The sequence below is a fragment of the Ascaphus truei genome, chromosome 8 (genome assembly GCF_040206685.1).
Source record: "Ascaphus truei isolate aAscTru1 chromosome 8, aAscTru1.hap1, whole genome shotgun sequence".
In the NCBI taxonomy this organism is placed as follows: Eukaryota; Metazoa; Chordata; class Amphibia; order Anura; family Ascaphidae; genus Ascaphus; species Ascaphus truei.
Genome location: NC_134490.1, coordinates 913,698 through 936,498, shown reverse-complemented (window position 1 = coordinate 936,498; position 22,801 = coordinate 913,698). Strand labels below are relative to the sequence as shown.

At 49.1% G+C, this 22,801-nt stretch overlaps 1 protein-coding gene across 1 annotated transcript in view; it reads right to left on the bottom strand.

Moving 5' to 3' along the window:
* Positions 1 to 22,801, bottom strand: part of LOC142501027 (membrane-spanning 4-domains subfamily A member 15-like) — a 44,938-nt gene that overhangs the window by 8,331 nt on the left and 13,806 nt on the right. Inside the window, exons 3-6 of the mRNA XM_075610270.1 lie at positions 17,065 to 17,175; positions 7,363 to 7,419; positions 6,213 to 6,347; positions 2,353 to 2,475 (exon numbers count right to left, since the gene is read on the bottom strand). Of these exons, the coding sequence (XP_075466385.1) occupies positions 2,353 to 2,475; positions 6,213 to 6,347; positions 7,363 to 7,419; positions 17,065 to 17,175 (426 nt within the window). The remainder of the gene's footprint in view (positions 1 to 2,352; positions 2,476 to 6,212; positions 6,348 to 7,362; positions 7,420 to 17,064; positions 17,176 to 22,801) is intronic.

The following is a 22,801-nucleotide window of genomic DNA, read 5'->3' as shown; positions in this document are numbered from 1 at the left end:
TCTGGGCTAACCACCGTGTGAGCCATGTGCTATGCAAAGGGCCAATAGGGAGAGAGAGAAAGAGAGAAAGAGAGAAAGAGAGAAAGATGTGAGCTAGGAGAGGTAGAAGATGAAACGCACTTCCTGTTGCATTGCACACAATACTCTGAAGTGAGGAGTGCCCATCTAGAGAAACTCACTGCTGTTATCCAGAACTTCAATAATATAGAGGAGAACCAAAAAATAGCGATCCTCCTGGGAGAAGATGAAACCCCCACAGAACTGGCTGCACACTATATCAGCACCTGCCACAAGCTGAGAGACGTCTACTAACCCCCACACCCCTGTGCGAAACTGTTACCCATATACCCTGCAATCATTATACCCTACCCCCTAGTATTCGTGTAATTATTGTCCCCACCCCCTATTATTCACGCTTTGGCAATACTGAAATGTTCTTTCGTCATGCCAATAAAGCTGATTTGGTTTGATTGATTTGAAAGAGAGAGAGAAAAAAGAGAAAGAGAGAGAGAAAGAAAAGAGAAAGAAAGAGAGAGAAAAAAGAGAAAGAGAGAGAGAAAAAAGAGAAAGAGAGAGAGAAAAAAGAGAAAGAGAGAGAAAAAAGAAAGAGAGAAAAAAAAGAGAAATAGAGAAAAAAAAGTGAAAGAGGAAAAAAGAGAGAAAGAGAGAGAGAAAAGAGAGAGAGAGAGAGAGAGAGAGAGAGAGAGAGAGAGAGAGAGAGAGAGAGAGAGAGAGAGAGAGAGAGAGAGAGAGAGAGAGAGAGAGAGAGAGAGAAAAGAGAGAGAGAAAAAAGAGAGAGAGAGAGAAAAGAGAGAGAGAGAGAAAAGAGAAAGAGAGAAAAGAGAGAGAAAGAGAGAGAGAGAGAAAAGAGAGAGAAAAGAGAGTGAGAAACGAGAGAGAAACGAGAGAGAAACGAGAGAGAGAGAAATGAGGAAGAGAAAAGAGAGAGAGAGACATGAGGATGAGAAAAGAGAATGATATGAAGGGGAGAAAAGAGAGACAGACATGAGGGTGAGAAAAGAGAGAAACATGAGGGGGAGAAAAGAGAGAAATGAGGAGGAGAAAAGAGAAAGACATGAGGGGGAGAAAAGAGAGACATGAGGGAGGAGACAAGAGAGATCTGATGGGTGGAGAGGAGAGAAATAGACATGCTGTGGGGAGAGGAGAGAGAGACATTCTGGGTGGAGGGTAGGAGAGAGAGATGCTTGGTGGGAAGAGGAGAGACAAGGCACTGCGGATTTCTACTTACACAGGTGGGGAAAAGATGGAATGAGAAATGGTGTGAGAGAGAAAGACACGAGGGGGGCACACAGAGACATGAGGGGCAAAGTTGACCGAATGTGGTTATGTGGTAACAGTTGCAGGGGCCCCATTCTTCACGTTTGTCTTGGGCCCCCAACATTCTGTTGGCCGCTCTGTATCCAGGTGTTTCAGGTTGGTCTCTGTTTCGAGAGACTAACTTTAGCATGTAAAGTCCCGGAGCGGTCCCCTTTTATAACTGGGGAAATGGCCATCGTTCATAGATTTTTTGAGGTGACATCCAGGTTAAGCTGGCATTGGCACCCAGCGAGCTAGGAGTACAGCTTTGGCAGCACCTGGCACCCACTGAGCCAAGAGTTCATTCTTGGCAGAGCCCAGCATATTAGGAGTCCAGTGTTGGCAGCGCCCAGCACCCAGCAAGCTTGAAGTCCAGCACTGGCAGCATTCAGTTAGGAGTACAGCGTTGGCAGCACCCAAAACCCAGCGAACTAGGAGTCCAGCGTTGGCAAAGCCCGACACCCAGCAAGCTAGGAGTTCAGCGTTGGCAGGGCCCGGAACCCAGTGAGCTAAGAGTCCAGCGTTGGCAGTGCCGGTACCCAGCAAACAAGTAGCCCAGCATTGGCAGCGACTAGCACCCAGCGAGCTAGGAGTCCAGAGATGGCAGCACCAAGCGAGCTAGGAGTCCATCGTTGGCAGCACCCGGCACCCAGCGAGCTCGGAGTCCATCGTTGGCAGCACCCGGCGGGGTGGAGCTCGGAGTTCAGCGCATGGCCGTTTTGTGTGGTTATTGCTGCGTTCCTGTGTGTGCTGCTTATCGTTGGCTCCAGAGAAATAAACTAATGTTTATTAACCTGCCTGGAAATTGTGATTCCAAGTTGCCTGGTCAGCCACTTTTGTGACATTGTGGTTTCAGTTATTGCGAATGTGCGCTGATCTCGTGTTTTGTGTTTTTTTGGAAGGAGAGAAATTCCAACATTAACTGGACAAAAGGAGACAGCACACAATACACAGATGACATCATGTGACCCTGTACTCAGGCACTGACATAGGCAGGGGGAAACCCTCCTCCCGCAGTGCCCACCTGCCTCTTACCTGGGGACGGGTGACAGATTGGTCAGTCAGGGAGCGGCATCCGAAGATAGAGAGAGAAACGGACACGCAGAACTGCAGGACGGAGGCAATTATCAGGAAGGTGATCGCGGTCACATAGACATTCTGGGAACATAACACAACCACAACGTCACAACTACAGCACAACACAGTATCCATCATTCTGTAACTAAGTGTATTGTGTGTATTCACTTCTAGGGGTTTATACAAATGTATCTGTGTGTAAGCGGACACTGTGTGCGTTAGTATTTATGTGTATCGCTTAGTCCTGTGGTGCACAAACTGTGGGTCATGACCCCTTGGGGGTCGCCGTGTATCCCCTCCCTGCTCCGTGTCTCCCCTCCCTGCTCCGTGTCTCTCCTCCCTGCCTCCCCTTCCTGTGATCAGTGTCTCCCCTCCCTGTGATCAGTGTCTCCCCTCCTTGCTCCATGTCTCCCCTCCCTGCTCCATGTCTCCCTCCCTGCTCCGTGTCTCCCCTCCCTGCCCCGTGTCTCCCCTCCCTGCTCCGTGTCTCCCCTCCCTGCTCCGTGTCTCCCCTCCCTGCTCCATGTCTCCCTCCCTGCTCTGTGTCTACCCTCCCTGCTCTGTGTCTCCCCTCGCTGCTCCGTGTCTCCCCTCTCTGCTCCATGTCTCCCCTCCCTGCTCCATTTCTCCCCTCCCTGCTCCATTTCTCCCCTCCCTGCTCCATGTCTCACCTCTCTGCTCCATGTTTCCCCTCTCTGCTCCATGTCTCCCCTCCCCGCTCCGTGTCTCCCCTCCCTGCTCCGTGTCTCCCCTCTCTGCTCCATGTCTCCCCTCTCTGCTCCATGTCTCCCCTCCCTGCTCCGTGTCTCCCTGCTCCGTGTCTCCCTAATTGCTCCGTGTCTCCCCTCCCTGCTCCGTATCTCCCCTCCCTGCTCCATGTCCCCCTAATTGCTCCGTGTCTCCCCTCCCTGCTCCATGTCTCCCCTCCCTGCTCCATGTCTCCCTAATTGCTCCATGTTTCCCCTCCCTGCACCGTGTCTCCCCTCCCTGCACCGTGTCTCTCCCTCCCTTCTTCGTGTCTCCCCTTCCTGCTCCGTGTCTCCCCTCCCTGCTCCATGTCTCCCCTCCCTGCTCCGTGTCTCCCTCCCTGCTCTATGTCTCCCCTCCCTGCTCCATTTCTCCCCTCCCTGCTCCATGTCTCACCTCTCTGCTCCATGTTTTCCCTCTCTGCTCCATGTCTCCCCTCCCCGCTCCGTGTCTCCCCTCCCTGCTCCGTGTCTCCACTCTCTGCTCCATGTCTCCCCTCTCTGCTCCATGTCTCCCCTCTCTGCTCCATGTCTCCCGTCCCTGCTCCTTGTCTCCCTAATTGCTCCGTATCTCCCCTCCCTGCTCCATGTCCCCCTAATGCTCCGTGTCTCCCCTCCCTGCTCTGTGTCTCCCCTCCCTGCTCCGTGTCTCCCCTCCCTGCTCCATGTCTCCCTAATTGCTCCATGTTTCCCCTCCCTGCACCGTGTCTCCCCTCCCTGCACCGTGTCTCTCCCTCCCTTCTTCGTGTCTCCCCTCCCTGCTCCGTGTCTCCCCTCCCTGCTCCATGTCTCCCTAATTGCTCCGTGTCTCCCCTCCCTGCTCCATATCTCCCCTCCCTGCTCCATGTCTCCCTAATTGCTCCGTGTCTCCCCTCCCTGCACGTGTCTCCCCTCCCTGCACCGTATCTCTCCCTCCCTTCTTCGTGTCTCCCCTCTCTGCTCCGTGTCTCCCATCCCTGCACCGTGTCTCTCCCTCACTGCGCCGTGGCTCACTCAGGCTGTGATTATACCAACAGTGCAGCAGCGCTCTCCTGCAGCTTCATACGCAGCGACGCTGCAGAGCTACATGCGCACACGCACAATGTCCTGGAAGAGGATTGTATATTTTCTGTATATTTTTTCTGCCCTCACACTGCCAGCTCTCCCCAGGGAACGTTGCATGTTTTCCGTGTTCCAAGCAGCCAGGGCTCCTGTGTATATTGCAACATAAATGTTACAATATTACTTTTTCCACGTGTCATTAGTCAGTTGCCCTGGCAACCTCCCAATGCTCATAGTTGAGATTAGCTGAGCCCTCTCCCCCTGCCCTTCTCTGTATATTGTTATGCCCCTTGGCTTGTTCCTATCTGGAAAGGAAAGTGTGAGTTATTTTTTCATCAGCAGACACAGTGAGTAGACACCTCTTCCACAGCTCCGCTAGAAAGGGATTCCTTTTTACCTTCCCCTCAGAGAAGCATTTCCCCTGACACCTGTCAATAGGATTCTTCTCCTCACAAGAGACATTTCCTACCACAAACTACATGAAGTGCTTTTATATTTCTGCCAACCCCACGCAATAAAGTTAAAGTAGAAGGACTTTGTGTGTTTTAAAAAGGGGACAAGTTAAGCTACATGGATCTCCTCACCCGCCACAAGTGAGCCCGGGTCCAGAATACACAAGAGATTTAGCAAGCGACTGCAGGGGAGACATGCTCAGATTTTTCATTGGTTAGATTTTTGAGGAACATGGTTGGTGCACTGAACTTCACTTTGATTGGTCGGCTGTGTCATGTGACGTGGCTGTTGCTGATTGAAAACAAATTTGCACATCTCCTGAACTGTCTTCTGCTTTGCAGCAGCGAGCGGGGAGACAGGTGAATTTGGTATAAGCAGTTTTCAGGTATCTATAAGGCTGAGCCCATAGACACTGAAGCCGTGCGAGGCGCGCTGAGGCTGAGGGAAAGCGGTGCTTTCCCTGGCCTTAGAGCGTGCGCCGTCCGTGGGCGTGTCTGGGGGGCGGGCCAGTGACGTCACGGAGCTAGTTCGCCGTCATTGGGCGAACCGCTCACGTGACCGGCCCTGCGCTCCCGTGAGCGCCGAAACGAAAGATTTGGTAAAACACACGCTTCCGCAAGCGTGCGGAAGCGTGCGCGAGCCCCTGCTAAAGCTGCTCTCATTGCGGCTTCAGGGGCTCACTGATAAGCATGCGCGCGCCTCAGCACGGGTCAGCGCCGCTCCCTGCACCATGTCCGAAGCCTAACACTTGTTTTTGCGCTGCAAGGTGTCGCTACGGGAGACACATAGGCGTTTTGGGGTATAATCGCAGCCTAATAGCTCCTTGTCTCCCCTCCCAGCTCCGTGTCTCCACTCCCTGCTCTGTGTCTCCTTCCACGTCTCCCCTCCCTGCTCTGTCTCCCCTCACTGCTCCATGTCTCCGTCCGTGTCTCCCCTCCCACATCCGTGTCTCCCCTCCCTGCTCTGTGTCACACATTAGATAGGGGGCGTGTCGCACATTAGGGGGCGTGTCGCACATTAGGGGGCGTGTCGCACATTAGGGGGCGTGTCGCCATTTAGGGAGCGTGTCGCAATTTAGGGGGCGTGTCGCAATTTAGGGGGCTTGTCGCAATTTAGGGGGCGTGTCGCAATTTAGGGGACGTGTCGCAATTTAGGGGGCGTGTCGCAATTTAGGGAGCGTGTCGCAATTTAGGGGACGTGTCGCAATTTAGGGGGCGTGACGCAATTTAGGGGGCGTGTCGCAATTTAGGGGGCTTGTCGCACATTAGGGGGCATGTCGCCATTTAGGGAGCGTGTCGCAATTTAGAGGGCGTGTCACAATTTAGGGGGCGTGTCGCAATTTAGGGGACGTGTCGCAATTTAGGGGGCGTGACGCAATTTAGGGGGCGTGTCGCAATTTAGGGAGTGTGTCGCAATTTAGGGAGTGTGTCGCAATTTAGGGGGCATGTTGCAATTTAGGGGGCGTGTCGCAATTTAGGGGGCGTGTCGCAATTTAGGGAGCGTGTCGCAATTTAGGGAGCGTGTCGCAATTTAGGGAGCGTGTCGCAATTTAGGGAGCGTGTTAGATGTGACACTTACCTTTAACATGTAGCACGCATATAAGGAGGAATCGCAGTAATAAAAACTAGAAACTGGAATATCGACGCAGAAGACAATAATTGCAATTACAGATACGACGGAGCTGATAATATTCATGGCCAGGCTTCCTCTAACCTGCACAGAGAGGAGAGAAGCGGGGAAAGATCAGCGGAGAAACGCTCTGCAGGACGTCTAAGGAAGGGGTTGATAGAGCAATGCTCTGCAGGACTATATAGTAGAGGTTAATAGAGCGATGCTCTGCAGGATTATATAGTAGGGGCAAATCGAGTGATGCTCTGCGGGACTATATAGTAGAGGTTAATAGAGCGATGCTCTGCAGGATTATACAGTAGGGACAAATCGAGTGATGCTCTGCGGGACTATATAGTAGGCCAAACCTTTTCCTTGCTGCATACTCCATAAGGGCATTTTAATATAGTGTCACTGAAACGTCATAGGGGTAGGTTTATTGGCTAATCTGCTTTACATAGTTACATAGCAGTTACAGAACCCCTATTTTCAATGAGTGCAGGTATAATACACCCCAGTGTCAGTCTGCACATCACCCTCTATTGAAGAGCAGGTGAATGTATAAGGCTGTATGGAAAGAAATATGTGTAAGTTTTATTATATTCACACCAAGGAATTTGTTCACCCAGTTTGCCTCTATAGTAAGGTAACTATGAAACTGGCTTTGGGCAGCTTTAAATTGCACTATTCACAAACACATATGCTTTATTTAACCCCTGCAGGGCTTTCTCACATTTTTCACTAGTCCATGGGACAATAATTACATATATTCAGTGTAGGTACCTGCAAAATTCGGTTACGCCTTTACGTGACTTGCAGGCTTATAACGCCTTGGCCAAAGGGTTTAACTAAATAACCCTTATTCATGAGATCACTATTTTATTTTAGCCTAATTGGTAGGAGCGCAGGAATCGTTCTTTTTGTTTTACTATATAGTACGGGTTAATAGTGATGCTCTTCAGAACTATATACTAAGGGTTAATAGAGTGATGCTCTGCAGAACGGTATATCAGGGGTTAATAGAGCGATGCTATGCAGGTCCCTATGACACACAGAGACCTGCAGGTTGAAGATTGTAACACAGAACTTTCAGGATCAGAGCTTTGTGCAGAGAACTCACCAGGCAGCGGGACTGGTTATTTTCAGCAGCGACCGACAGCGATCCTGAGATAATGTACTGCAGGGAGCAGAACACACGCATTACATACGTGTTACTCACACACTACACACGTGACATACACACATGCACATTACAAACGCTATACACACATTACAAACGTGTTACTCACACACATTCACAATAAAAATGTGATAAGAGTACATGCATGTTGTACACACATTGTACACTCAGAAATTACACACACACATACACACACACACACATACAGTCTTCTAGGGTTTATTTTTCCATTAGTGACAATAAACATTTCAAACACCGTCACTTTAAGAACCAAAAGAAATCATAAAAATAACACCTACTCCTGTCAGGAGTCTCTCACATGCATATCCCTCTCTGCAATGTTGGCTGGGTAAGCCAGTTACCAACTTTAAATAAACACACAGATATAACATTGAATTCTTAACTGTCAGATGGGGACAGCGTCCCAATAGATCCTCAGGTGCTGCAACACATGAGGGGGCCGTCTACCCCAAACTGGATCCTGGGGAACAGCGTCCTCCCAGCCTCCAGGCTCTAAGAGAGAATGAAGGAGCCAAACTATCTGCAATTTATTCCTGTTCCTCAATTAGGAGAGCAGGTGAGGGAAACCAGACCCATTGTAAAGTCCGGTATGGATTTCCTATCCACCAGACTTAGTGACTATGAATCTGTGGGGTGGATCACTTCCATATTATACCCGCACTTTCTTCTATATATATAAACCTCGTAGCCTCCGGCCGCTACCTTTTATCCTCTGGTCCCTAACAGTATAAGTCCTGCTAGGGACAGGCACTGGAAGAGTTAATTCATCTGTAGGCCTAGTTGCTATTGCAGCCTTGGATGCAGTAGTGTATCCAAGGGCGGGCCTAGCAACAACCAGAGTTTCAGCCTGGGAGAGTGTACTGGCTGGGTGACATATGCAGATGTGACACCTGTCAGTATCAGACCTGCCCTGTTATGCGGCAGGGTTACAAGCCCAACCCCATGGTATATAGACTGGTACTCTCCTTAAAGTAGGTGTGTCTCTTTCCACCCCCTGTGGAGTGAACAACAGCTACACTGATCCAATAAGGGGATGCAGGAAGAACATCATACAGCATGGAAGGCCGCAATCCTTACCAATATTTCTGCAGGGAAGCAATTTTTTGATTATTGAAGCTCGGCTAAAATGGTACTGATACATCTACATGTATATATATCTATATATATATATATATATATATATATATATATATATATATATATATATATATATAGATATATATATATATAATCAAAAAATAAATAGATGATACCGTTCTGTGGCTAACGAAATGCTTTTATTTGTGCGAGCTTTCGAGATACACTGATCTCTTCTTCCGGCGATGTTACAATGAATGAAGAAAGCAAAAGGTATAATTATAAACAGTGTCTCTTGGAATGTTATCTGTGCTGGTCCTTCCCCCGGTGTGGATGTGTTTTAAACGCCTGTCACGGGAGACGCGCTTAATAACACATTTATATTTCGTGGGTCCTGATTGAGCAGAACAGGTTGAGCAAAATAAACTGAGATTTATTCCCTTGATAGGCAAACACACGACAACTGCAGAATAAACTTAAGTAATGAAGACTACCCCATCGAGGGAGTTGTAAGGGTGCAACTGGAAATACTCCAACTGAACACCGGCAAGAGACACCCCATATATATATATATATAAACTTAATAATTACACTCAGAGAAGTGTAATTACACTCTCACAGGTAGAGAAACAGAGGATAATGTCCAGAAAGGTGCCCAAGCACCAGAAGATTGTCCTTTAAAACGTAGTCCTTTTGCAAATTGCCAAATAAATAGCCAGTCCAATCCTTCTGTGAATGTGCAAAGTCTTTTCTGGTTCTCTGGGGATTTTCTGAATCCCTAGGGCTAACGAAATCCTGAAGCAGGGCAAGTTTCCTTGTTGCGATGTTTTTAACCCCTTGCGTTCTGGAATCGTAGCCGCTGTACTTAGGTCTTATCCGCTTGAAGAAATCAGGTAACAGCAACAGCAACAACACAGGAATAACACCAGGAACAACACAGGAATGAGGGTTACAGGCCTTTTTAAGGACAAGGGCCTGTGAAGTGTTACATTAGCCTCATCCCATTGGCAAGGAATTATCTTCCTCCTATCAGAACCTGCCAGGTCACATGGGCAAGTCGTACAGCCAGCCCAGGTATCTCTGAGCATGCTCAGTAAGCAGCTTGGTAGCACTGCTAAGTAAAAAGGGGCCACTCATTTCTGGGGATGCAAAGTCTGGAGTTTGGTCCCAAGGTGTGAAATAGCCAGGGTGAGTAACAGGATCTGCTACTCAGAAACATCCTGATTAAGTGACACTTTATGACTCTGGGAGGAACGCCATACAAGAAATGGAAACCACTGGGATTTTGACGGAATCTCGAGGGCCCTACGCTTCACCCATAGTGGTGGTGCGGAAAAAGAACGGATCTGTGCGACTGTGTGTAGACTATCGAACTCTGAACAATCGTACGATACCGGATCAGTATACCCTACCACGCATTGAAGAGATCCTGAATGCTCTGAATGGAAGCCAATGTTTCAGCGTGCTCGATCTACGATCTGGATACTATCAGGTTCCTATGAATGCAGAGGATCAAGAGAAGACAGCCTTCGTCTGCCCCCTTGGGTTCTACCAATTCACATGCATGCCCCAAGGTATATGTGGGGCCCCTGCTACCTTCCAGCGACTGATGGAGAAGACAATCGGGGACCTGAGCCCCCGGGAGTGTCTTGTATACCTGGACGACATCATTGTCTTCGGGAGAAGTCTGGAGGAGCATGAAGAAAGACTGCTTAAAGTAATAGACCGTCTAATTGCGTTGTTCCCAAGCGAGGTCGTTGGGGACTTCACCAGGGGGAGAGTGTAGCCTGGAGCTCCATCAGGTCCTAGAGACCCCCATCCCTTTCAGCAGCGTGGCCGCGGGTGCCGCCGAAGCCAGCGACGGACCCGACGGCTGCTTCCAAGGGTGGGGGCCGGAGCAGGGGCAGTGCGTATCCTCCGGTATGCAGCTGGTTGTTGGGGACGCGATCGGGCAGTTGCTAAGGCCGCGGTCGCGTCGTTAGGGTTCCGGCGGCTAGCTAAGCAGGGCGCCGCCATGACAGTTCTTCGCGCATGCGCAGAATGCCGATGCGACGGGAGGCCCTGGTTAGATTGCGCATGCGCAGTACAAGCGCGTGAAAATGCCTCCAATGAGAGGAGGGCTCTGTAAGGGGACTACAAGTCCCATGAGCCCCAGCAGCGCTCCACGTGACGCCAGGGAGCCAATAGGGCTGAAGAATCTCCCTGCAAGGGAGATTTAGATACATTTCGTGGGCTGGCAGCACGTTAGTTGGTGATCGGAGCAGCTAGGGGAAGGAGGTAGGGTGCAGGAGTCAGTGACTCCCTGCACTAGGCCAGCAACCCCCCCCCCTGGGCCCCAGATAGGTACTGAGTCCCTCTGATAGCTTGTGGTGCTGTAGGGACAGGCCCTAGGTTAGGGAACCTGCCCCATTAGTTGTTTGCTAGTTAGGGACACAGCGGCTGCTGCGTTTCCCGCCACGAGGCTTGGGCTCAAGCCCACGCATTAAAGAGAGCTGGATTAGCTTCACGGAGGTCAGGCAAATAGTGACGGCGGCCTGCTGTACCTCGCCAAGGTACAGACGGTGTGAAGCTGCGGTGATATTATCCACGCCGGAATTCACCCCACGCATAGGAGGATCTCCCGGCGACCCAACCCCAGTGGTATAGCAGCACCCGTGGCTGGAGCCATGGCAGGTATCGTTATAAAGTGCACCAACAAGGACTATCACCAGACATAGTGGCTGCGCAGTCACACACACACACTTGTATATGACTTGGGGGTGCGAGACATTGGGGTGGGTTTACTGGACACGGGGGGGATCACTCTGTGAAGGTGTTAGCGTCCGCCGTGACGCATAGAGTGTTAGCGTCCGCCGTGACGCATAGAGTGTCAGCGTCCGCCGTGACGCATAAAGTGTGGGCGCCCGCTGTGGTGCAAGTAAGCGTTAGCGTCCTGCGAGATGCCGTATTCAGGTTGCCCTTAGCGAGGGACACCTGTTGCTATATGTTGATGTTACATGTCTTCTATGCACGTTAGTAAAGGTATTAGTTATTATACAATCAGTTGTACGTGGTTATTGGTATTGTCCTGCGAGGAACCACTCCCCCTCTGGTGGGAGCCATCGCAGGTGGAGGCGCTGTACCGAGTACGTGGTTACTCCTAGAATCTTATAATTGCCCCAGGTTTCCCTTAGCGGAAGCTCAGCCCTCCTGTGAGCCAACAGGTAACGCACCACACACCGGGTAACGCTGTTTGTTCTACTCACCCCCGATAGATATATATATATATATGTGTGTGTGTGTGTGTGTATGTGTGTATATATATATATATAAAAAGCAGAAAATAGCCATGTTAGTCCAGTCGCGATAGTGCAGAATAAATGAGTATATATACATACACACATACACACACACACACACACATATATATATATATATACACACACACACACACATACATACAACAGGGCCCCGCTTCTCGGCACTCTGCTTTTTGGCGCTCCGCTTTTTGGCGATCCGCCGATATGGCGGTGCCGCCATGTCACCGCATTGTCAGCGCATGCGCAGAACGGGCCGGCTCGGAGTTGCGCATGCGCGGAATGTAGGGGTTTCCTTCTGTCGCACATGCGCAGAACGGCGCATTGCCGGTCTGCGCATGCGCACCTAACGAAAATCGACGTTACACTTTACGGCAATTTTCGCTTTATGGGGGTTCCCCAGAACGGAACCGCCCGTTGTAGTGGAGCCTTGCTGTATATAACCTCAGATGAACAACGACACATGACATATTACACCGTGTCATGATTTATTTAACTAAAATAAAGCCAAAATGGAGAAGCCATGTGTGAAAAACTAAGTACACCTTATGATTCAATAGCTTGTAGAACCACCTTTAGCAGCAATAACTGGAAGTAATCGTTTTCTGTATGACTTTATCAGCCTCTCACATCGTTGTGGAGGAATTTTGGCCCACTCTTCTTTACAACGCTGCTTCAGTTCATTGAGGTTTGTGGGCATTTGTTTATGCACAGCTCTCTTAACGTCCCGCCACAGCATTTCAATCGGGTTGAGGTCTGGACTTTGACTGGGCCATTGCAACACCTTGATTCTTTTCTTTTTCAGCCATTCTGTTGTAGATTTGCTGGTGTGCTTGGGATCATTGTCCTGTTGCATCACCCGATTTCGGCCAAGCTTTAGCTGTCGGACAGATGGCCTCACATTTGACTCTAGAATACTTTGTTATACAGAGGAGTTCATGGTCGACTCAATGACTGCAAGGTTCCCAGGTCCTGTGGCTGCAAAACAAGCCCAAATCATCACCCCTCCACTTCCGTGCTTCACAATTGGTATGAGGTGTTTGTGCTGATATGCTGTGTTTGGTTTTCGCCAAACGTGGCACTGTTCATTATGGCCAAACATCTCCACTTTGGTCTCGTCTGTCCAAAGGACATTGTTCCAAAAGTCTTGTGGTTTGTTCAGATGCAACTTTGCAAACCTAAGCCGTGCTGCCATGTTCTTTTTAGAGAGTAGAGGCTTTCTCCTGGCAACCCTTCCAAACAAACCAGACGTGTTCAGTCTTTTTCTAATTTTACTGTCATGAACTTTAACATTTAACATGCTAACTGAGGCCTGTAGAGTCTGAGATGTAACTCTTGGGTTTTTTGCAATTTCTCAGAGCATTGCACGGTCTGACCTTGGGGTGAATTTGCTGGGACGTCCACTCCTGGGAAGATTGGCAACTGTCTTGAATGTTTTCCACTTTTGAATAATCTTTTTCACTGTAGAATGATGGAAATTGTTTGGAAATGGCCTTATAACCCGTCCCAGATTGATGGGCAGCAACGATTGCTTCTCTAAGATCATTGCTGATGTCTTTCCTCCTTGGCATTGTGTTAACACACCTGAATGCTCCAGACCAGCAAACTGCTAAAACTTAGCCTTTAATAGAGGTGGTCACACTTGCTGATGATCAATTAATCAAGGGCATTTGATTAGCAGCACCTGTCTGTTACTTAGCATCTTAATTCCTATGGAAGCAGTAAGGGTGTACTTAGTTTTTCACACATGCCTTCTCCATTTTGGCTTAATTTTTGTTAAATAAATCATCACACGGTGTAATATGTCATGTGTACACACACACACACACACACATAAACACACACACACACACACACACACACACACACAGTGTAATATGTCATGTATTGTTGTTCATCTGAGGTTGTATTTACCTAATTTTAAGACCTGCTAAGGAACAGATTATTGTTATTATGTCCTGATATGTAAAACCATGGAATTAAAAGAGGGTGTACTTTCTTTTTCACGTGACTGTATACTGTATATAGTGAAAGAAGTCCGCAGCACTCTCCCTAAAGAAGCAAAAATAGATTTATTCAATGAGGCAAACCAATGTATCCAGAGCAACGTTTTGGACCTCGCTCGGTCCTTACTCAAGATCGCACACACAGAGTCAGCAGCAGAGCAGTGACAGGGGCTCCCCGCGAGATCACACAGAGTAAGCAGCAGAGCAGTGACAGGGGCTGTGCGCGAGATCACACAGAGTAAGCAGCAGAACAGTGACAGGGGCTCCGCGCGAGGTCACACACAGTCAGCAGCAGAGCAGTGACAGGGACTGTGCGCGAGATCACACAGAGTAAGCAGCAGAGCAGTGACAGGGGCTCCGCGCGAGATCACACAGAGTAAGCAGCAGAGCAGTGACAGGGGCTCCGTGCTAGGTCACACACAGTCAGCAGGAGAGCAGTGACAGGGACTGTGCGCGAGATCACACAGAGTAAGCAGCAGAGCAGTGACAGGGGCTCCGCGCGAGATCACACAGAGTAAGCAGCAGAGCAGTGACAGGGGCTTGTCGCACGGTCACACACAGTCAGCAGCAGAGCAGTGACAGGGGCTCCGCGCGAGATCACACAGAGTAAGCAGCAGAGCAGTGACAGGGGCTCCGCGCGAGATCACACAGAGTAAGCAGCAGAGCAGTGACAGGGGCTCCGCGCGAGGTCACACACAGTCAGCAGCAGAGCAGTGACAGGGACTGTGCGCGAGATCACACAGAGTAAGCAGCAGAGCAGTGACAGGGGCTCCGCGCGAGGTCACACACAGTCAGCAGCAGAGCAGTGACAGGGGCTGTGCGCGAGGTCACACAGAGTAAGCAGCAGAGCAGTGACAGGGGCTCCGCACGAGGTCACACAGAGTCAGCAGCAGAGCAGTGACAGGGGCTCCGCACGAGGTCACACAGAGTCAGCAGCAGAGCAGTGACAGGGGCTCCGCACGAGGTCACACAGAGTCAGCAGCAGAGCAGTGACAGGGGCTCCGCACGAGGTCACACAGAGTCAGCAGCAGAGCAGTGACAGGGGCTCCGCGCGAGGTCACATACAGAGACAGCAGCAGAGCAGTGACAGGGGCTCCGCGCGAGGTCATACACAGACAGCAGCAGAGCAGTGACAGGGGCTCCGCACGAGGTCACACACAGAGACAGCAGCAAAGCAGTGACAGGGGCTCCGCGCGAGGTCACACACAGAGTCAGCAGCAGAGCAGTGACAGGGGCTGTGCGCGAGGTCACACACAGAGTCAGCAGCAGAGCAGTGACAGGGGCCCCGCGCAAGGTCACACACAGACAGCAGCAGAGCAGTGACAGGGGCTCCGTGCTAGGTCACACACACAGTCAGCAGCAGAGCAGTGACAGGGGCTGTGCGCGAGGTCACACACAGTCAGCAGCAGAGCAGTGACATGGGCTCCGCACGAGGTCACACAGAGTCAGCAGCAGAGCAGTGACAGGGACTCCACGCGAGGTCACACACAGAGACAGCAGCAGAGCAGTGACAGGGACTCCACGCGAGGTCACACACAGAGACAGCAGCAGAGCAGTGACAGGGGCTCCGCGCGAGGTCACACACAGAGACAGCAGCAGAGCAGTGACAGGGGCTCCGCGTGAGGTCACACAGTCAGCAGCAGAGCAGTGACAGGGGCTCCGCGCGAGGTCACACACAGTCAGCAGCAGAGCAGTGACAGGGGCTCCGCGCGAAGTCACACACAGTCAGCAGCAGAGCAGTGACAGGGGCTCCGCACGAGGTCACACAGAGTCAGCAGCAGAGCAGTGACAGGGGCTCCGCGCGAGGTCACACACAGAGACAGCAGCAGAGCAGTGACAGGGGCTCCGCGCGAGGTCACACACAGAGTCAGCAGCAGAGCAGTGACAGGGGCTCCGCACGAGGTCACACAGAGTCAGCAGCAGAGCAGTGACAGGGGCTCCGCGCGAGTTCACACAGAGACAGCAGCAGAGCAGTGACAGGGGCTCTGCGTGAGGTCACACACACACAGACAGCAGCAGAGCAGTGACAGGGGCTCCGCGCAAGGTCACACACAGTCAGCAGCAGAGCAGTGACAGGGGCTCTGCGTGAGGTCACACACAGAGACAGCAGCAAAGCAGTGACAGGGGCTCTGCGCGAGGTCACACACAGAGTCAGCAGCAGAGCAGTGACAGGGGCTGTGCGCAAGGTCACACACAGACAGCAGCAGAGCAGTGACAGGGGCTCCGCACGAGGTCACACAGAGTCAGCAGCAGAGCAGTGACAGGGGCTCCACGCGAGGTCACACACAGAGTCAGCAGCAGAGCAGTGACAGGGGCTCCGCGCGAGGTCACACAGTCAGCAGCAGAGCAGTGACAGGGGCTCTGCGCGAGGTCACACACAGACAGCAGCAGAGCAGTGACAGGGGCTCCGCGCGAGGTCACACAGTCAGCAGCAGAGCAGTGACAGGGGCTCTGCGCGAGGTCACACACAGACAGCAGCAGAGCAGTGACAGGGGCTCCGCGTGAGGTCACACAGTCAGCAGCAGAGCAGTGACAGGGGCTCCGCATGAGGTCACACACAGACAGCAGCAGAGCAGTGACAGGGGCTCCACACGAGGTCACACAGTCAGCAGCAGAGCAGTGACAGGAGCTCCGCACGAGGTCACACAGAGTCAGAAGCAGAGCAGTGACAGGGGCTCCACGCGAGGTCACACACAGAGTCAGCAGCAGAGCAGTCACAGGGGCTCCGCACGAGGTCACACACAGACAGCAGCAGAGCAGTGACAGGGGCTCTGCGTTAGGTCACACACAGTCAGCAGCAGAGCAGAGACAGGGGCTCCGCACGAGGTCACACACAGACAGCAGCAGAGCAGTGACAGGGGCTCTGCGTGAGGTCACACACAGATAGCAGCAGAGCAGTGACAGGGGCTCCGCGCGAGGTCACACACAGTCAGCAGCAGAGCAGAGACAGGGGCTCCGCGCGAGGTCACACACAGAGTCAGCAGCAGAGCAGTGACAGGGGCTGTGCGCGAGGTCACACACAGAGACAGCAGCAGAGCAGTGACAGGGGCTCCGCGCGAGGTCACACACAGAGTCAGCAGCAGAGCAGTGACAGGGGCTCCGCGCGAGGTCACACACAGTCAGCAGCAGAGCAGTGACAGGGGCTCCGCGCGAGGTCACACAGAGACAGCAGCAGAGCTGTGACAGGGGCTCCGCACAAGGTCACATGTCATGTGAGGGGTAGCGCCAGGCTCTGTACTCACAAACACAGGCCCCCAGAAGGGGATCCCGCTGAACACTCCGGTGGATCCATTGGAGAAGATTAAAATAACTCCCACGCCAATGTGTAAGAGCGCCAGAGAAATCTGAACAGTCTGGGAATAAAACAGAGAGGGATTAATGTCAGTCCCCAGCTTTATGCAATGGGACCTGCTCCGTCACACCTCCCCACTCTTCTGCCCCTGTATGGAGAATGGAGTCTGTCTTGTTTCCGATGGCCTGGGCGTGTAATGGGTTAAGTTTAGTTTCTTAGTAAATGTTTACTGTTACTCTAATAATACTTACCGTTACTGTAATAATACTTACTGTTACTGTAATAATGCTTACTGTTACTGTAATAATACTAACTGTTACTGTAATAATGCTCACTGTTACTGAAATATTACTTACTGTTACTGTAATACTGCTTGCTATTACTGTAATAATGCTTACTGTTACTGTAATAATGCTCACTGTTACTGTAATAATACTGTTACTGTAATAATGCTTACTACTACTGTTATAATGCTTACTGTTTCTGTAATAATACTTACTGTTACTCTAATAATACTTACTGTTACTGTAATAGTCTAAGTTCCAGGAAATAGCTTGTTGTGAGTTTTTTTCTCCAACTGTAGACGGACGTTCACAGAGGTACACAATTGGAGGCTTTTATAAGGTGAAATTATAATAAGGCTTTATTGTGCCTTTTCCTTTTCATCAGGAAATCCATCCAAACACAGGGGGGGGCGAACAAAGCAATCTAAATCAGGCAGGTGGTGTTTAGTAATTAACTACCAGCAGTTAACCACCACACTGCTAGATTAAAGGCACATTACTGAACAGGGATAAGTCCCCAGTTATATACCTCTCCTGTTTGTGGGAAGCTCGGGCTTACCACGGCCAAAGCCCATCCTTCCACTCTCATTCGAGATCTTTCTGTGACATGAATGAGAGTGGATGGAGGAAGAGAACCCTCTGTCCCGCTGGGATTGGAGCCCTTTCTCCAGTTTATTTTTGTCTCCTCCCGAAGGTGCTTGAGATCGGCACTTCTCAGTTGCTCGAGGAGGACTTTATCCACGTAAAGTCTTTTTATCGCGTGCGCGGTCTTGAGATTTCTGTTGCGTCGGGCACTCCTCTTTTTGTACACAAAGTGTATGGCAACAGTTGTAGAGCAGTTAGGACTAGCCCCTAGAGTTTTCTGCTCTTGAAGCGGTCTTTCTGCAGCTTCTCCACACCACAGAGTCGCCAGTTTAGCTTCTTCAGCTAAGGATTCTTCTGGCTTTGATTCTGCACTCCTACCTCTGTTTGTTGCCTGTTGGGCAGCTGTAGGTTTTGCTAGTGCTTTCTTTGGTGGCTCAAACTTCGTAATTTTGTTTTGAAGTTGCGTGGAGTCCCCAACTCTCACTGTACCCTTGTCCTCACGGGCATTAGTTACTGTGGAATACAGGTGCTTGGGCAGAGCCAATACCTTTTCCGAATTGGAAGAATCTGTAAGTTACTGGTCTGCAGAGTCTCAACCTGTTTGAGTGCGTCTTGCAAGTCTCTTCTCAGGGAATTTATCTGCGCACTTTGCTTTCTCTGAGTCTGTATCAGAGTCGCCTTCATATTCTGGAGCTCTGTAATTTTTGTCGTCAAGGTTGCCGCTGCGTCTGTTTTCTCCTTGGTGTACTGACTCAAGAGAATGGAACAGTCTCTCTGTCTTTCCAACTCTTGCTCCAGTTTCTGAGCCTTCTCACGCTCCCTCTCATACAGAGTCACCTGGTATCGAAGCTCCGCTTCCAACGATGCTCTGAAGAAGGGGGGGGGGGGAAAAAGGGAACACAAATTGGATGTGCCCCCTAAAATAATTCACTAAACTGCACTCCTACATAGTATAAAATTTAACTTTTAATAAATTTACTTAAAACATATATTACCAAAACGTTGTGTACTGTGAATTAAAAATAAATTAAATTGACAATACCGAGCATCCCTGTCAGTGAATGTGTGATTATACAATCCCAATTTAGCGAGTCAATATTATTGGGATTAGGAGGACAGAGGATGCTGTAAGTCAGGGTGTTAACCCCTCTGGAGCAACTATGAGACCAGAAGGCAAGTATATGAAAATATATCCTACTCAGTGAGCAATTAGATAGTTGGAAATCCAGCAGTCCTGCTCAAGTATATACCAACAAGCACTTAAAGTGATAATAAATGATATATAACCATACATATGCTTAGGTGGTAACACTGACACATGCTCTATTAGTAGAAAGTAGTTCACAGCATAGTGGAGCTGGCACTCACAGTATCATTAACAGTGAGTTACCCAGCAAGAGACTCTAAGTGAGCATATGTCATATGAAGCAGGAAGGCAAACTCACTGACTGTTGGTAAAAATACCCAGCTAGTAGGGTCTACATAGATAGAACCAGGAGACTTAAGAGCACTACATTAAAACAGCTCCAAGTAGGAGACTGACACAACTGCGCGTCCAACGCGCGTTTCCCTCCAGCAAAGGAGCTTCTTCAGGGGAAAATTTACTGGGGGAGAGAGGACTGAGACCTTTTATACCCCTGCAGTACCTTGATTACAGAATTGATGATTCACAGCTGTTGCGCATGCGCAGTGCGCCGGTGCCCAAACTGCCACATAAAACTACACAAAAAGCTACAAAAAACAGTCCAAATGAATAGCTACACATTCAGCTCTCAAGATGTCATATTAGTGTAGTTAAACGGTCGTTTTTATGGCTTTTAAGACTCACCAGCATTATCGGCGTATAGAGACTGGACTGCGCATGCGCGTGGACTTGGAGAATCCAGCCAATGCTTCCCGATCATGTTGCGCATGCGCGGACACTTAGAGAATAGTTGCCATGTCTCGATCAATGTAATGGGCTTGCGCTGGGTCTTAGAAACTATTATGCATTGCCCATCCAACTGCGCATGCGTGCGGACTTAGAGATTCATTGCTATAAGTGTCCAATCGCATTGCGCATGCGTGGGGAGTTAGAAATTATTGCCAGTATTGCCAAACCGCATCGCGCACGCGCGAACACTTCGAAATTTTATGGTTAGTCTATTCGAACTCAGTGAGCATGCGCTGGGACTTAGACACTATTGCATAGTTGCCCATTCAAATACGCATGCGTGAGGGCTTAGAGATTTTTGCTGTAAGTGTCTCATCGCATTGCGCATGCGTACGGAGTTAGGGATAATTGCAAATTACCGATTCACCAACCTCACTACGCATGCGTGGAAACATAGAAATTCATTGCTATTAGGGTCGGTGCGTATTGCGCGTGCGTTAGGACTTAGAAAATAACGTCGATGTTGTCTGTCCATATCGCGCATGCGCAGGCCCTTAGAAATAATTTTCTTTTCTTGGTGTCCGATATTATTGCGCATGTAAAGTGACACTACAATTATATAGTGCCAACAGATATCAGGTACTGTATATAACAAGGGTAGGGGAGGGTCTACAAGACCTTTGTGACACATTATTATAGAGAGTAATTGCACATATAAGATTATATACAATCCCCCAAAATTATATACTACACAATGTGTCATAGTGTAATGTAGTGATAAGAAGGATAATAAAGCATTTTAAAAACATGTGACTGTATATATGCGTGTATTTATTGTCTACGCTAATTTAATTCTGCACATATACTCATCGTACACAACACCTAAACCCACTGCTGGGTTTTAGAGCTCTGGTATTATAGTCACTGATATAAATAATAATCCTGTAATATCTTCCAATACCAAATGCTGGAAACCAACACCATGGACATAGAAAAAGGCATGGCTGCTCATGAGAGTAACGCACAAGTAAACTGTATGTACACATCAAAATGGAACAGAAAAATGCGGTGGTCCGACCAAAGAACCCTCTCGGGTCAAATAAAGGGTGTGAAGGTAAACCCCTCATTGAGTCCATTCGGGCTCCTGGTTTTTAGTTTATAAATCCATTCTGCTTCGATACGAAGCAAGGATTGGTCAATATTGCCCCCTCTCATGGGACATTTCAACTGATAAATGCCCATGAACTTGATGACATTAGTATCGCCGTTATGATATTGTGTGACATGTCTGGCAACAGATGTTTCCGCAGAGTGCTTAATGGAGTTTATGTGTTCGAGAACACGTCTGCGTAGTTGTCTTGTCGTTTTTCCAACGTATCTCTTACCACAATTACATGTGATAAGGTAGATAACGTTGGGAGTCCGACAGTTGATAAAACTGTCCACACAGAATTGAGATGTATTATCATGATTAGCGAATACTTTGCCAACGTCGATATGTCTGCACGCTTTGCACCCTTGGCAGCGGTACATGCCCTTCACAGGGCTCAACCAAGTGGTGGTCCTAGGACGCTGAAAATTACTATTTACTAGTGAGTCCCGTAGGTTCTAAGACCGTCTGCTGGTAATAGTGGGTCTAGAGCCTATGACCTTCACCAAGTCATCATCTGCCTGAAGGAGGTGCCAGTGTCTAGCAAAAATCTTTTTGATAGCCCACCATCTTTTGTTAAAGGTGCCAATGACTCTGATTATTTTGTCCTTTGATTTTGCCTTATTACTGGACAAGAGGGAACACCTATCGCTATGCAGTGCCCGATGGTAAGCCTTGTTCAATGTTTTGATGTTGTAGCCACGATTGAGGAACCTGGATCGAAGTTCTTTAGATTGAGCAGTGAATTCTTCGATCCTGTGTAGGGCATGTACCGCTGCCAAGGGTGCAAAGCGTGCAGACATATCGACGTTGGCAAAGTATTCGCTAATCATGATAATACATCTCAATTCTGTGTGGACAGTTTTATCAACTGTCGGACTCCCAACGTTATCTACCTTATCACATGTAATTGTGGTAAGAGATACGTTGGAAAAACGACAAGACAACTACGCAGACGTGTTCTCGAACACATAAACTCCATTAAGCACTCTGCGGAAACATCTGTTGCCAGACATGTCACACAATATCATAACGGCGATACTAATGTAATCAAGTTCATGGGCATTTATCAGTTGAAATGTCCCATGAGAGGGGGCAATATTGACCAATCCTTGCTTCGTATCGAAGCAGAATGGATTTATAAACTAAAAACCAGGAGCCCGAATAGACTCAACGAGGGGTTTACCTTCACACCCTTTATTTGACCCGAGAGGGTTCTTTGGTCGGACCACCGCATTTTTCTGTTCCATTTTGATGTGTACATACAGTTTACTTGTGCGTTACTCTCATGAGCAGCCATGCCATTTTCTATGTCCATGGTGTTGGTTTCCAGCATTTGGTATCGGAAGATATTACAGGATTATTATTTATATCAGTGACTATAATACCAGAGCTCTAAAACCCAGCAGTGGGTTTAGGTGTTGTGTATGATGAGTATATGTGCAGAATTAAATTAGCGTAGACAATAAATACACGCATATATACAGTCACATGTTTTTAAAATGCTTTATTATCCTTCTTATCACTACATTACACTATGCCACATTGTGTAGTATATAATTTTGGGGGATTGTATATAATCTTATATGTGCAATGACTCTCTATAATAATGTGTCACAAAGGTCTTGTAGACCCTCCCCTACCCTTGTTATATACAGTACCTGATATCTGTTGGCACTATATAATTGTAGTGTCACTTTACATGCGCAATAATATCGGACACCAAGAAAAGAAAATTATTTCTAAGTGCCTGCGCATGCGCGATATGGACAGACAACATCAATGTTATTTTCTA